Source organism: Equus asinus, chromosome 15, assembly GCF_041296235.1.
Source record: "Equus asinus isolate D_3611 breed Donkey chromosome 15, EquAss-T2T_v2, whole genome shotgun sequence".
Classification (NCBI taxonomy): Eukaryota; Metazoa; Chordata; class Mammalia; order Perissodactyla; family Equidae; genus Equus; species Equus asinus.
Genome location: NC_091804.1, coordinates 42465648 through 42482471, shown reverse-complemented (window position 1 = coordinate 42482471; position 16824 = coordinate 42465648). Strand labels below are relative to the sequence as shown.

The following is a 16824-nucleotide window of genomic DNA, read 5'->3' as shown; positions in this document are numbered from 1 at the left end:
AAGGGAGATGTGCTCCCATTTTGAAGACCAATATGGAATGCCAAAGTAAAACATTTAACCCACTGCCTCACACAAAGGCCAATACTGTGGGTTGCTGTCATTATAATTATCTTTGTTAGGATTACCATTTTTTTTCAGTTCTTTAGAGTTGTGTCTAATGCATCACAAGATGGATAGACGCAAGCCAACAAAGAATATTTATTAAAGGATCAAAACCACATGCCAGAAGTCCTCTTTGGGAAGGCCTCTGGAATCTGCCCTCAGCCCTGTTTATTCAAAGTTTCTATCTGTAACTTGGTCAATGACCTGTGAAGCACACTTACCAAGTTCAGAAGCTGGGAGAGCTCATTAATGCAGTCCAGAATATAAACAATAAAGAGCTCAAAATACTGGCCCAGTGGGCTGAAGTTAGTATGAGGTAGCATTTTTGTTTGACAAAGGTCAGTGTGCCACTATGCTATAGGGAGCAGATCCTCAAGATTTTAGTTGAGACCTGCGTTCCCCTGCCACCTCATTCCAACTCTGGAACTAATATCACCTGAGAGCAGTGTTCAAGCTGTCTGTGCACAGGGATTCCGGAGCAAACATGTATCTGGCTTGAGCAGACTTAAGGAAATTTCAAAAGCAACATGGAAGAAGGCAAGAAAAGACTTAAGTTGAGTAGGCTTGCTTATGCCAGTTCTCCCCAGCATTCATAAAAATTGCTACTGTTACACTATGTTCAGTGTCTATGCTAAGTGATTTACATATACAAAATAAATATCAGCAATTCTCATAGACTGATGGGTATAAATAAATCTACACCCCTGATCATCCCATCCAAAAAGTTCTAGGAATCCAAGAAAGGTCATCATGAATCAGTCTGGGCTGCCAGGTGTCCCTACTGGGTGATCGCTCCCCAGCCACATCACTGCCAGCAGAGCTGCCAAGAAGATCCATGCCAGTTCGCCTGACCCATCATGGCTGTTGGTCCTCACCAGGCTGCCGTGGTTCGTGTGCCACTTGCAAAGCCGTGGGGAGAAAGCTCTCTCTTCCTGTGTTGTGCTCAGCCCGGGGAAGAGAATCTCACTGCAGCTACTTGGGCCACAGAGCGACACTGTTTAACAAGACCCATCCTTGGCGTCCACACGGCCCTGTTCTCCCCAGTGCACAACTCAACTCAAGGGGAGCTGAGCTGAAAGGCTCTACCAGCCACCCGCCTCCCACCCAGAACCTGACCCTGCAGGTAGCTGGTGCGCCTGGAGTCCTTATTTCTACTGGTGAATTCTCTTCCTGGTGTCCATTTCTCAAAATCTTTATTTCTGCTCCATCCTATACATCCTGACTTCTAGAAAAGACTATAGACGACTGAACCCTAATTATAGACATGATTCAAGTTGTTCCTCCCCACCATAAATACATCCTCCAGTGTCTCCAGCTCCTATGTAAATGAAGGTCTTCATATATGTACCCAGAGGAGCTGTGCGGCTTGACTCCAGCCACCAGACACAGGTGAGTCTCGGCCTGCTTCAGCCATGACCTTCCCTTCACATGCTTTATTTTATTTATTCCTTAAAACAACTCTATGATTGATAGTCTAACAGCCAACATTTGAATAAGTGAACTGAGGCTCAGAGAGGTGTGATTGACTTGCCGAAGGTTGCACAGCTAAAACAGTGAATCTGAACCTGGCTCCCCAGTTCAAGATGCTGTAGACCTGGGTTCTGAGCAGGTTTTCTCTTCCATGTGGCAAATACTAAAGGCAAACAGGAACCTGGCCTCTCATTACCCAGTTTGGGGTCCTTATACTAACAGGATATTTCAGCCACTGCTGACATCAGGGCTGCACCCATAAACCAGTGTGCAAATGTACAAAAATGTGCAAAACGATTTTGAATGGTTTTGGACACAGCCCTAAAAATGTAATTGGTCACATAGTATGACGTCATCTCCTTTTCCATTCTACTCCAATTCCTCTGGTGACATTACGAAGAAAGTCTCTTCTTGATATTAAAAGGCATTTCTCACTGTGCTAACACTTGCTGATCTCCCTTTTTAACAAAGACAAAAATAATTAGAATTTAATGAGTGGTTTTGTTTTATTCCTTGCAGTCGTTTTAATACATACTTCTATTTACATCAAGGATGTTGATAATACATTCACATTATAATGATAAGATCTTTTCTTTTAAAATATATAAGTAAAATGGTAAGTCAATTTAAAGAAAAATATCAAGTAAATTCAGATGATACATGGACAGGTCAAGAGTCATGAAAATGGTAGGCAAATTGTTAAAGTTTGAGAAATGCTCAACTGGATGAATTCCCAAAATAAGAAATCTTGTCCTGGGTAGTGTAACTTTAAAATAGGAAATAGCAGTTTCTCTTGGAACAGACAATATTTGTAATGCCAAGTGTTGAAACCTCAGAAAGATCTGGAAGTCTGAAACTGTAATCAAGATGATGGAAACATCGGTTTCCAGAAGAAGCTCTTTCTGCTCCTCACCATTACCTGCGTCAAGTTCCCAGTTTCCCCTGAAAGCAGTGAGCAATCAATGGCTGAGAACTTTCCAGACACAGGAAACCAAAGAGACAAACTCATCTCATTACAACCAACTGGGACAGGAAAGAGGGTTTGAAAAATTAAAACTGCTATTCTTAAATAGCGGGAGGGTTTTCTCAGCCTAATGTAGACAGTATATTGACTCCTGAAACTTTTGTGCATCAGGTTTGAAGAGGTCTGGCTTTGAAACTATTGTTTAATTCTTTACCTGTTCATAATATTAAATAGCATCCACTGGTCTCCGGGGGAAGGTGTGTAATTCCAAGAAAGCTACACTACTTGCAATTCCTTCTAAATGCTCTATAGTCTCCTGAAGCTTCCAGAAAAGCCACAATCCTTTTTAGGGACATGTTTGCTCCCAGATAAGCTTCAGTGTGAGAAGCAGATAGATAGACAGAAATGATCCAAGCTGAAGAACTCAACCAGAGAGAAAACTAATCTGGTATTGGAGAAAGAAGCTCACAGAGTGACCAAAAAATGTGTTTCTGATCCTTGAAGTTATCATGGTTAGGGGAAAACTTGGCTCTTAGAACCATTTCCACCACCTTCTAGCAGCACCACCTTGAACAAGTGGCTTCCCTTCTGTGTACTCCATTTCTGGCTGAGCAAATCAGGTCACCATACTTACCACTTGGGGCTGCTTTAACTGAGAGAATGTGTACAAAGCACCAAGTGCAGAAGATGTATTTGTAAGTGTCAGTTCCCTTCCTCCCCTCCCACTGGATGTTTTCAAGGTAAAAATAAAGGCAAGACTTGGAACGAAATAGATAGAGGGACGAGTTCTTAACCTGGAATCCAAGAGAAGAGATGCAGGGGTCTATGAACACCCTGAAATCATTTGCAAAATATGTTGTTCATGTTTATTTTTCTGGCAAGAGAGTCTAGATCTGGCAAGTGAATCTCAAAGTGGTCTGTAAACATCACCACCATCCCAAAAATGTTTAATAAAGACTGCAAGAAAGATGGAAAGAAGACCTCCACAGGGGAGCTTGGCAAATTGATATAATGGTTGTGGCATTGACCCGTGCTAGAATCCAGTAACTGGTCCCCTATTTGGGACAAGACTGTGCATGCCAGAATTACTGCAAGGAGAAATACTATCTGAAGTTGGATGTGTTGGACTCCAGCCCTTTGGCCCTCCATAGAAGTGTTTTAACCGAACTAAACTTTGGCACGATGAAATTGGCCCATACTGAGGGCTCATGTAAGAAGCAGCTTCTGATGCTGGACACTGTGCTCTGTCAGGATAACGCTGAGGACCTGCTTATTACACAGTGCCTGCTTGCTCTGTAAGGACCACGGGATGAATTTCTCCAGACTTACTACCAAAATTTTCCTGAGCAGCTACTTGTTTTTACCTAACAGTGACTGTGTATTTTGTGATTGATCATAGTTCCCTCTTCATCAGCTACCAGAAAATGTCAAGACAAATGTGTTCATGTTGTATATTCTGTAGCAACCCCTCTCCTCGTTCCATTGGCGTCCTGACTGCATCTGTGTTTATTTTCTCTTTGTTACATTTGAAAACACATAAGGTAATTTATATTATCTTGCTGCACTGTTTACATTTGCGTAAGCCTCCTTCAAGTTCTTCTTGGAACCAGGTATACATAAGCAATTTGATGTCCATGAATTGCACCAGAGGGTTGTTAGCTCCACTAACCCATCATTTTTGGGTAACATCCTGACTCTTACTTTTGTTTTTATCTTCCCTTTAGTCAGTTAAAGAGGATTCAGTCCCCACAGGTGCAGAGGAGAATGTAAGTTACGCATGAAATGACAGAATCATTCCATTCTCAACTTCCGCATGTGGGACCACGGGGCATTTCAGCTCTGTGGTCCTGTGTTCTTGCATGCTCCAAGTGTTATCACCTGCTGTAGACTCTTTCGCCCTTTTACCTGATTAGGGACTGCTGGGGAGGAACTTTGGATGAATATTTTAATGCCCATTGAATCAGTGAGAACTAAATGCAAAATCAGAGTCTACATTTTTATAATTTGTTCTCATTTAGGGGCTGAAAGAGTCTACCAAACATAAGAACATCTTTACACTTCCTTAAGGGATAATGATGCTGCACCCTCTGCTTCATTCTACTTTGATTGCGCTTTCACCTTTATCTCCATGGCAACCCAGATTCTCAACTAACTGTGGGTGGTACCCAGGACAGGAAGTGGCATTAGGCATGAGAACATCTTGCTGCAATAGATGCCGGGATTCTTGGTCTTGGGCCAGAGAGCCACCTCCGTGGGTCTACACCTGAGACAGATAGGTTGAGCCTCAGTGTTGTTTTGGCCTTTAATCTTCTAGAGCAATGGTCAAAACTTTCGAGACAGTGCATTCACGTCTGAAGGAGATGGCTCTTATGAGACGCCACAAGAACATATCTTCCCAAAACATCTTCCAGTGAAATTGATTGGCCTCATGAATTTCAGACCCCAAACAGCAGCTTTCTGCTCTGAAAGAAGTGCAGTCTTTGGAAAATTTTATAATGGGGATAAGTGAGTTCACAGTTCCTTGAGAGAAAAACACACATTATCGTTTTGCCAAAGCAAAATATGTTTGCTCTTTCTAGATGTCTCTTGTTTGCTTGCCATGGATAGAGTTTGGGTTTTCATTTTTATTTAGTTTCTGGAACTGAACAGATGTTGGAAATCCAAATATGCTCCAGAAATGTTGTCTGTGGTGTAGAATGAAAACTGGAATGGCTATGTTATAATTCTTGCTGGGAGAAAGATCTCTGAAATCCGCTTTTTTGTTGTCTTTTTTTACCTCCCTCCCTCTCTCTTCCTCTCTCTTTCATTTTTGAACCAGACTTAGAAGCTCAGCAAAGCTTAGGGCTCTCGTAATTCCAGAAAATTCTCATGAATTTACTGGCTATTTCCTAGAAAGTCAAAGTCTCTATTTCGGCAACTTGTGAGGAGGACCTCCACGCGTCTTCTTCCCATGACCGTTACATTGAAAAGCTGCAGGTTAAATCTGGGGCATCAGGTGGCTTTGAGGTTCCGAGTGTTTTGAAGAGAAACTTCTTTTCAGAGGTCCATGCACAGTTGCCTAGCTGAGGAACCCATGTCTCTTGCAGCTTGCATACTAAAACGCAGAGTTGATCTCTAACAGGCAAACAGGAAGTGTTTCATTTTCTAGGTGAAATTTAAAACAAATCTAAACATGAACTAAAGTTAAATTATTGGTGCCAAAAGATAACACAAAAGCTGATGGAGAAACATAAGAAAGCAAAATATTTTCTCAAGAAAATAAAGAAGCATTATAAAAAGTCCTTTAAATTGCTTAGCCCTACAAATAACATTTCTATTTTTAAGCTTCAATGTTTCATCTTTTAACAGCCTATTAATTGGAGAGAATGAGGCTAAAATGTTGTGATCTTGGCCCCATCATCCCCAGGGTGTGCCACCCCTTGGACTTTAGTTTATTCATCTCTTAAATGGCCATGATAACATACCTACCCCTTGGGATTCTTGTGAGAATTAAATGAATAATGCGTGTAACGTGCCTACTTCAGTTCCTGAAGCGTAGGAAGAACTCAGCAATCAGGGGTCAGCAAACTGTGGCCCACGGGCCAAATCCAGCCCATCACGTGTGTTTGTATGGCCCAGGAGCTAAGAATGGTTTTTATAGTTTTGAATGATTGAAAAAACTTGAAAGAAGAAGAATATTTCATGATGTGTGAAGATTATACAAAATTCAGATTTCAGTGTTTATGAATAAAGTTTTATTAGAACACAGCCATGCTCATTCCTTCACGTATCTTCTATGGCTGCTTTCCTGCTTCAGTGGCAGCCGCGTGTAGTTGTGACAGGGCCCTCTGCAGGCAAAGTTTGCCACCCCCTGCAGTAACTGTTAGTGCATAGGAGTTGCAGGGTTAAGAGTGAGGGCCTCCCAGGACTCATTGACTATATTTCCTTGTGAAATTACACATCCCACAGCTGACTCAGTGCCCACGTAGAGTGAAGGCACATGCAAAACAATTAGTTTAACTTCCTCCTCCTAAATAAGAGAGATGGCATTAATCAAAACAACGTATAGTATTCTAAACCTTCAGAACAGGAAAATTAGGTTTGACTGATCACAATACAAGAGTCCTTTAGCAACTTCTGGCTAAAATGTGGTTGAGTTTAGTTTTTTGAGTGTCTCTACCATAAGTTTCTAAAACCAATCTATCAACCAATGCAAGCAAAGGAAAGAAGGATTTCAACATTTCTCAAAGTTTTCATGAAACGAAAAAGAAGGCTTTTGAAGCCCATGGAAATTTGGTGCTTTCCCAGAATGAGCTCCTGGTCCTATCAGAAATAACATCTATCTATCTTGATACAGAAGTTCTTGAATCCTTCAGTTGTAAACTGAAAATATTTTGACCATTGGTTAATGGAGTTAATTATTAGTTCTAACTAATGGGAAAAAAAGCTTTCCTTCCCAATGACCTATAAGATCGAGAAAACAGGTACTTCTGTTGTTTCTCTCTCTTAGTAAATAAACTCTCAGTTGCAAGTGAAAGAAAACCCAACTCAATCTGGATTAAAAAGAGAGTGGAATTTATTGGTGCTCATTGCCAAGAAGGTAGAATTTGTTTTAAGTAGCTCTCGAGTCAGGGCTCTTTTTGGCTCAGCCTTCCTGGCCTGCTACCTTCTCAACCCCACATCACCTGGTCCAGAGTAAAGGAGAGGTGGCTCCAGGACCAACCCTCCACGTCATGGAATTTGTCCTCTTCGTTGACTCAAATGCATTCAAATGCCCCATTTGTCAGCTTTCACCAGGTTGTGTGGCAGTGACAAGCAAGCCCCAAATTCCAGTGGCTTTCAACAGCAAAGATTTTTTTTCTCTCACTCATGCTGCATGTCTCTTGTAAGCTGGCTGTGGGTGATCTTCATGGCCTCTTCCTGCTGAAATCCAGACTGAAGAAGCAGCCCCTTTGACCGGGACATGCAGTTATAGTGGCAGAGAGAAAATAGTGCCATGGGTAAACCACGCAATGACGCCGAAAGCTTCTACTCAGTCATGCTTACATCATGTCTACACACGCTCCATTTGCAAAAGCAAGTCACACAGTGATGGGCATGGATGTACAATTCTTTTACGAGAAGGTGGCATGAGTAATTGGGAAAATAATAGGTACTGCCGTCCCTGAACCCGTATGGTCAAGGAGCTAAACCGTGTTGATTGGCTTAGACCTGCTCAACCAGCTTCATGCAAACACCTAGTCTTAAAGTTGGGGAGGACTGTGCCCCTAGAGCCAGACTGGGTGCTGTGAAGAGAATGAGGGAGCACAGTTACTGGGTGGAAACGTAAAATCGCTACAAGGTCTTTGTCATCAAATAATCATGTTACAAATCAAAGCAGAAAGAATCTAGAAAAGATTCTAAAATAAAACCTTTTTAATATCGATAGCATTGTGTCGTGGGTGAAGTTTAAGTGGAGGACATCTATTTTGCTATAAACCGGTTTCCAAAACTCACAGCTCTGGTAAAAACTGTATAAACCAAATTTCAAGAGTAAATATGGTATAATATTGGAGGCAAAATGTGAAACCTTTTACTGAATTGTACATTATCTGTGTTAAACACGCTAGCCACCTTCATGCAGCATATAATATCCCCTGCTGAAATCAAGGGGATCTGATTCAGTAATATAGCATGTGGGCCTGGCCTGGTGGCACAGTGGTTAAGTTCACACGTTCTGCTTTGGTGGCCCTGGGTTCACCGGTTTGGATCCCGGGTGTGGACATGGCACCGCTTGGCAAGCCACGCTGTGGTAGGCGTCCCACATATAAAGTAGAGGAAGATGGGCACGGATGTTAGCTCAGGGCCAGTCTTCCTCAGCAAAAAGAGGAGAATTGGCAGCAGATGTTAGCTCAGGGCTAATCTTCCTAAAAAAAAATATATATATATAGCATGAATCTGACTTTCATTATGCCCATCATATCCAAAATTGAAATGTGCAGATGCAGTCACATATTCTAAATAAGGAACGACTTTTTCCAAAGCCCTGGCCTGGAAGGACATCTGAAAACTATCCAAATAAAAATCCAATTCTTATGTCTATACATGCAAATCAGATCCTTATTTTGCTCAAATGCTGCTAGATTTCCACACCGGGTGTCAGTGGATTTTCCTGGGCTGCTGAAAGCCAACTTCTTGGCCTGACTTCAAAGCTAATGGGAGTCTCTAGAAGTCCCTTCTTTTGCTTCGCCCGCTGAAATACTTGTGTGTTGAAGAATGGGCTCTGGCCTAGGGTCTGTGTGCCGACACCTCTTGACATTCGGAAAGGCCCAGCAAGAAAACCACTGGCACTCAAATAAAGTTGCTTTAGCAAGTTATTGCCATACACTCTGATCCTCTTATTATACAAGCAATTCTCCCCCCAGGCCCCTGCACACAAAAAAAAGAATTTGCTGCTTCAAAGACAGAATAATTTGGAACCCAGAGTCAGTGAGTCAGACTCTGTTCATCACCTACTTAAGGGCCACTTTCCGTTCCTCCACCCTTCTTCCCTTGATCTTAGGCAAGGTTGGCAACTACCACACCCCCAAAGTATTTGGTTGTGGTTAGCCTAAATCAATAATCCCGTTTTCTTCACCAATAAGTAGTCTAGGGGTACGGATATGGCCTGCTTTGGGACAATTAAATGTACCCTGAGGTAGGGGAGAAAAATACATACGTTCATTTGGAGAAAATATTTCGCTGTGACCTTCCTTCCTTTTTAGGACATTGGGTTGAAGATGTGATGCCTGGAACAATGGCAGCTGCTTTATATCCATAAGGTAGCAAGTAGAAGGCTGAAAATCCAGCATGACAAGGATGGCAAAGCCAAAGGATAGAAAGAGCCCAGGTTCTTAGAAACATTGGCAAGCCACTGAATCAACCCTAGAACTTCCTGCTTTGAAACTTCTTGTTCCATATTGTTAGTGGTGAAGTCACTAGTAGATATTCAGTTACTCGTAAATGACTCCGTCTTCATTGAAATGGCTACTTACCTGTACTGTGGCTTTGGCCAAGTCATTCAGTCATTCAGATTCTTCATCTGTAGAGTAGGAATAATGTTATCTACTCTGACGACTCTTTAGTAACTCAGTAACTATTTACTAAGGTAATATGTTAAAAACACTTTGCACAGTGTCTGACATAGTAAGAGAGAGTTATTGATATCATCTCTAAATAGTGGACATGTGCATGCTGAGTGACTCCAGATAATTCATGCCCATGGAGGAAATAGCCCTCAACATAGGACAAGTAACAACCACTAGTATTAATTGATGCTTATGATGTGTTAGGCACTGCTCTAAGAACCTTACAAACATTGCCTGATTTAATTCTTAAAACAGCTTTCTGACGTGTATACTGTCCCCATTGAGAAATGAGAAAAGGAAGGCACAGAAGTGTTGAGTGCCGGCCTCAGGTTAGAGGCTCTGTAAGGGGGAGGGGCAAGGTTTAGACCCAGGCAGGCTGGCACTAGGGGCTGCTCAGAATGCCCATGTCAGACAGCCTACGTTTCCAGCTTGCCCCAGGGCTCTGGTGCTGAAGCTTACTTTTCAGAAATGCAACTGAATTAACTCAGGGCTAGATATGGAAATCCATGTCCACATTTGCCTGCCAATCTCAGTCTCTTATTGGCTCCAGGCTCAGCCTGGTTTCCTAAAGACAGGCCTGGGTCACAGACCGGCAGCTGAGCAGCAGACATGTTTCGCTTGGCTGGCCCAGTGCTTTTCTTCTTTCAGTGTCTTTAGATGGGGCAACTTGACTCTTGCTCACCATAGTCCCCACCTCTCCTTTTTGTCTGACATCTGATCAGTCCATGCTGATGTCACCTGCCTTGCCTCCTGGGAACTTTTGAGTCTGTCATTCCCCAAACTAGATCTTTGTTTACAAAGGGAAAATGCTAGAAGTTGTGTCAATATTTTAAGAAACAGACTGTGGGGAGAGACAGCTGTGACTTAATTGCCTTAATTTGGGGCGTTTCTGAATGCTGATTTGTCGCTGGACACCTTCCTGCTTCAGCTGACAACACAGAGATGAAGGCTTCTTCTCAATTCAGATCATTTGGGTCATTTGCAAGCCAATGGTATGTTCTGTACAAGGGAAAGGAAAGTGGTTTCTCCACCAGCATCTTGTGCTTTTGGAAATAACTAACTTGCCTCCCCTACTCCCTTACAGCAAGAGCAAGGTTCCAAGGAAGCTAGGGGTCTGGCACCAGCAAAGACAGAGGCAGAGATGCTTCTGGCTCCAGACTCCTTTCTTCTGAGGCAAAGGACAGCAAACTTGTCTAAAGAGCCAGAGAGTAAATATTTTAGACTTTGGTGGCCACATACAGTCTCTGATGCGTATTTCTCATCTTTTAAAAAATTTTCAAGCCCTTTAAAAGTGTAAAATCCACCCTTAGCTCAAGGGCCGTGGCTAAACAGGCTCTGGGATGCATTTGGTGTAGTTTGCCAACTCCTGGCCGAGGAAAGAAAAAGGAAATTATAAACCCTCTCCAGGCCGCTGAACTCTGTCATGTTGCAGGGACCAAGGCAAATGCAAAAACTGTCCCCAGTGTGACTAGGGCACAGCACAAATGGAGGGAGGCATACCTAAAACACAAAGTGGAATCAGAGTGCGGGTGAATCAGATCTTCTGCCTCGGCCTCTCGTTGCTGGCCGCCTCTTCTCCCCTCAGACTTTCAAGGGGCACTGAGCTCACCAGGTACCTTGCTGGGGGCTGTAAGGAACTTAGCCATAGTTTTCTTGCCAGGTTCATTTTTCTTCTAAAAGCCTGAACTTTGGTTAAATAACAATGGCAAATGACTGGTCTGGGGTGGGGTGGGAAATGAGTTACCGAGGACGTTGGGTCTATTAAATCTGGTGGCTTTCGCACTATCCTTTCTGCAAAGCAGACAGCTCCTCCACAGTTGCAGGGGGACTAGGATATGGAACGGAAGATGTCACAGTCACTGTCTCTAAGGTTGCACGCTTAAGGGAATGATTACTCCTGATTTCTACACAGGCCAGGTGTAATTCTCCTTGATGGCAGACCAAAGAGGTGGGCCTACCAGCATGGAAGGGGTACTGAGCATGCGCTGAAGGGCAGTCCCCAAAATGAACTTCTGATCTGAGCCTCGTATCTTCGTGGGGCAGGAATCTTGCCACTTCCAAGTCAGTCTATTTGCAGTTGTTCAGAAATTGGCTGTTTGAGAGCGCGTTATGTGACATGAGTGTTACTTCTTCAAGATGTGCCTGTGTAGAAATGGTCATAGATTCAAAGCTGTAGCCCCTCTGTGGACAGGGGGCAATCAGGACCCTGCTTTATACAACATGTTTGGGGAGAATGTTTGTTTTTCACTGTCTTATTACCTGGCAAAATAATCCAGGCGGTGTGTGCATCACCAGTAGAGGTGATAAAGGCCGAGGAAGTAGGTTCAGCCTTACAAACAGTGGATCTCAGCGAAGAGGGAGAGGCCGCCGCCGAACCCGCAGAAGCAAAACTCAAAAGAGAAGAACACAAGCCACCGAGAACCTCCCTGATGGCATTTCTCAGACAAATGGTAAGCCACTTGCTTCCAGTGCAGGAAAACTGACCTTCCCAGGCCAGCTTCTGAGAATACAGGACCCATGTCACAGGCGGCATGAGACGTCATTGTAAGGGGTGTAGATGGAATATGCATGGAATATGAATTGTGCATTGAGAAAATTCCCTTTCGTCCTTCTGATTCAATCACAGAGAAAGTCTCAGTTTATTGCTAATATTCCTTAACCTTCTTTAACTCCTGCTAACTCCCTTTTAACAAAGAAAGAGCTGGCCTTGGGTCCTGAGTTTTGGCAAACAACGGTATCTACCTAGAAGTTAATATTATTATTTACTTTTAATTTTATTTGTTTTTAAATTTTCCTTCTGCTTATGGCAAACGATACTGCTTTTCTCATTATGGCAATGATATGCAGTTTCCTTTGAAAATATATTTATTTTTTATATTTTCATAAAGAACATAAGCCATTTTTTAAAGGATTAAGTAATAAATAGTCAAGTTGTATATTGATGTTGGAAAAATCCTGAAGGTGAGATGTGAGTGTCACAAACGTGGACAGAGCTGACTTCTAGATAATTCCAATAAGGAAATGACAACATAATTTTCTAATAATGAATATGTATAACTTAGCTGGTGAATTTGCCATGCTTTTAGTTAGTACAGATTGGGAGAATGTGAGCAGACATCTTTTGGTGTCTGTGAAGAGTCATGGACATTAAATACCTAAACATGCAGGAATTTCAATAATATGCAACAAAACCCAAATCAGTTGGAAGACAAAAAACAAAAGCCCATGTAAAAGGTCACCGGTCTAATTCTCTTTTAATGGAAAACAAGAATTTCAATATCGTGTGCCTTTATTTTCGGGAGTAATTGGGAATTTAATCCTTTGAGAAAGCAACTCTCTAATTTCACAGGCTCAACGTGTTAAGGAATTCTTTCTAGTCCACGAAACAAAACAACACCCTCGCCAGGGGGAGTCGAGGCATTTTAGACGTGACCCTGTTAGAAATTGTCGGCAGGAATCATTTTCTTTTACTGTTGGATTCTCACGGAGTAAGAAACGTAGAGTGAGCCTAGAGTGTAGAGTGGACCGCCCGTATGGCTGGAACCCCATCTGTATTCCTGGCCATTTACTCAGCAATTTGGTGCTGAAAATGGGGATCAAGATTTGAGATGTTTAAACCAATTTTTACACGATGTGAGGAAAGAAAAGAACATTTGGCCTGTTTCTGGCAACCCGTCTAAATTACAAATAGGATCCCCAAATAGCTCATCATAACGTTGAGGGTGCTCCAGCTTTCTCGTTTCTGGATGGAGTTGAGAGACACAAAAAGATAGCAAACAGAATGATTTTCTCTTCCAAATAATCAAAATGAGACTTCATTTAAAAGAGAGGAAATACAAGAGACCCCAAATACAGCATGAAAGACCTCTAAACCACCACTACATCCATTCAAAACACCTTCTTACATTCTCACGAGGTGCTGTATTACTTAAGCCCATCCTCTGGAGCTAGCCATTAGATAATGTTCGGGAATATTTTCTAACAATACAAAGTGGGTAAGTCTCAACTGTTAGGGGAATAAATTGGAAACATAGGAGTTCTTTGGAATTAATTCTTCATAGGAGAAGGATAGAGGCAGAAGAGGATGCCTTTTACCCAAGCAATCCTCAGTCGGTTCACAGTGTCAGGTCTTATAATGTCCATTGTTCTTATTTCCTGTTGCCCCTTAAAAGTGCTATGCCTGGGAGCTTGAACATTATTCCTTCCTTTTAATGTTTACACTCCAAAGTTTCCATGATTGTTGGGATTTCCTCTAAAATTCCAAACTAATTATTCTTGTCTTGCGTTCTGTTTTGTTTTCATTAAAACATTATATTACCATTGCCATTAATTCAAATACACAAGACATGGGTTTTCCAGTTCACCACAATCCCCACCACTCCCCATTGTCACATCCAGCCCAGCTCCCTCTCATTTATATTCCTGGCCCTTTCCCTGTGGGTATTTGAGTTTGCAACCCCTGATAGAGAGCCTCTTCGTTCTTTACCGTAACTTCATTGCATCATATTGTCTGGGTTTATCATAATTTGATTCACCATTGCTCTAGTGATGGACATTGGTTTGTTTCCAACTTTTTGCATTTCATTCATTCACTTATTCAACAGAGAATTTTTGAGTACTAGATCCTAGGCCCTAGGAATACAACAGTGAGCATAAGTAGACATGGTCCCTGTTCTCATGGAGAATAAAACCTAAAGGGGAAAACAGATGTTTATTTTTAACTCTATCTCATATTCAGTGAGCACACACCATGTGTCTTACACACGTGAGCTCAGCTGCTTCACTAACCTACATGAACATCCTTGTCCACCTACCTAGATGCACATGTTCGTAGCCCCATAGCGTAGATTCCCGGAAGTCAGCTTCAGCGCTTATTTTCAGGAAACACTTTTGGGTAACGTTTCATGACTTCCAAACTGATTTAAAGTCTTTGGATTTATACAGGAAAAAAACAAACTGCTCTAAGGGCTTGAAACTAGAGATCTGGCCCATCACTATGGGAGTTTTATTTTTTGAGCTGAATAAATGAATGTTTCAAACTGATTTTAGGTATTGTTAGCCAAATACAGTTTTTTTAAAAGAATTGAGTAAATAGAGGAGAAAACTCAATTGCAAATGCATCACCCTTGTTGCGCAATCAGTGTCGCCATTCATCAGGTCATTGATTTTCTACATTTTAGCCTTTGCTTCCCTTAAATTTCTTTCAGATAACGTATTTCACTATCCCATGGCAAAGGAGCTCTTGGGTGAGTTTTTTTAAAACATAAATGCATTGTTCAGTTCATTTCTAAAAAGATCTTTTTCTTTCCAGAAATTAATATCTCATAAAAATAAAAATAGAACGAATATCATTTTTCAAATAATTGTTCTTCAGGCAAAAGAAAACAGAGTCACACAAGTCCTTACACTGTATTTGACACTTGTAGTTATCCCACTTCACAAAAATCCTATGGGCTCCTACCGATTTTCAAAATAATTGCAAGGGATCGAGAAGACATCTGTCATGCCCTAAATAGAAAAAGATTCTTATATGTATTAATTCAACTGTATGTCAAGAAACAGGATATTTGAAGTGCTAATACATTTTTATAGAGTGGGTAGAGAACCGGATTCACGTACCCACAAACCAGGTAGGCAGCTGAAACCCCAAATGTGGTAGACAGAAATAGAGATGTGTAAATGTATAATCTGTCAATATTAATAACACCTTGTACTTGAAAAGTACCTTCCTCCTCCAAACTATTGTCACGTACATTGTTTCATTTAATCCTCCTCCCGCCTCTTTCTTTAGACCGTTAGTTTTGTAAGAAATCTTTGTTGGAGTAACGTTCCTAGTCTTAGATAAGAAATACTGGGAGCTTTAGTATTTGGCAAATTAAAGACCCAAATAAAGAGACAGCCAAGAATTCAGAGATTTTTGTTGACTACATTCAATCTAATAAGTCTAAAAGAACCTGCTGAAATTTACTATCTGGGGGGAAAAAAGAGGGTGGTTTGTAATGGTAATTACAAAACAAAAAAAAACAGGAGTCTTCCAGCCAGAGTTTTTGATCCCAGATTCTTTCCTGAGTATTAAAATATAAATACTGAGTTGCTCTTTCAGGAAAGCTTTCTGAAAGTAGCATTTGTTTGGGCCATTCTTGTCTCCACCAGCGACTCGCACGCCTTCCTGCCCTAAAAGGGAATCTGTAGTCATTTGGTTCGTCCCAGTTATTAGTAGTAATAATAAGAAGAAGAACCACCATTTATTAATTGTGTGTAAATGGTACGGCCCGCACTGTGCTAATAATAATAAACCCATGTATGTCTTAACTCATTTATTAATATAAAAGCCCCATAAACGAGCGCTGCTATGGCCCCACTGAGCAGATGAGGCATGAAGACTCAGAGCGTTTAAGCCCAGGGTCACAGAGCTGGTGAATGGCAAAGCCAGAATTCAAATTCAGATTTTTGTTTATTCTAAAGCTCCCCCTTGTACCCATGTTATTGCTGCTTCCTGTGCTTCTGGCAGCTGGTTTTCTTTGAGAGTAAATGGAGGTAGAACAACCACAGGCTCCCATTTTGTGATTCTCTTGGTAATGTTTTCTGTGTAAAGAAATATCTTTTTTTTTTAAGATTTTATTTTTCCTCTTTTCTCCCCAAAGGCCCCCGGAACATAGTTGTGTATGTTTAGTTCTGGGTCCTTCTAGTTGTGGCATGTGGGACGCTGCCTGAGCATAGCTTGATGAGCAGTGTCATGTCCGCGCCCAGGATTCGAACCGCAAAACCCTGGGCCGCCGCAGCAGGGCGCACAAACTTAACCGCTCCACCACTGGGCTGGCCCCAAGAAGCATCATTTTCAAGCATTGGGCTTACCTGAAATTACATTGACCTGAAGTTACGACAAAGCAAAAGAGAGGAGAATTAGGACATGACTTACACAAAACTTGGGCATAAATTTTCTGAATACACTTGTCATTAAAATGAGATTTACCTCAGCTGTGTAATTTTGTCTCAATTGTCCAATTCCATTTCAAGTCGGGTAAAACACGAAGCTTGGACTCATTGCCTTTGTTGATCCTGGAAATTTCTAGCAGGTCCGGTTCTTTGGATTTGTTGTAATTAGGCTGATGTAGTCAACAACCTTGCTGATACGCTCTAACTAAATTAAAATGGTGTCCCAATTCTTTTAAATCTCAACTTCAGTTGGATTAGATCATCATC

The 16824-nt window shown here is 41.7% G+C and overlaps 1 protein-coding gene across 14 annotated transcripts in view; it reads left to right on the top strand.

Annotated features, from left to right (window-relative positions):
* BCAS1 (brain enriched myelin associated protein 1) overlaps positions 1 to 16824 on the top strand; it is a 107053-nt gene that overhangs the window by 73642 nt on the left and 16587 nt on the right. For 5 of the 14 annotated variants that reach the window (XM_070486154.1, XM_014832230.3, XM_014832221.3 and 2 more), the window contains 2 exons: positions 4261 to 4302; positions 11898 to 12071. The exons of 4 other annotated variants lie outside the window; for them this stretch is intronic. In XM_070486154.1, coding sequence (XP_070342255.1) covers positions 4261 to 4302; positions 11898 to 12071 — 216 coding nt within the window. The remainder of the gene's footprint in view (positions 1 to 4260; positions 4303 to 11897; positions 12072 to 16824) is intronic. 5 more of the 14 variants (XM_044748210.2, XM_070486153.1, XM_014832213.3 and 2 more) reach the window with 2 other exon arrangements.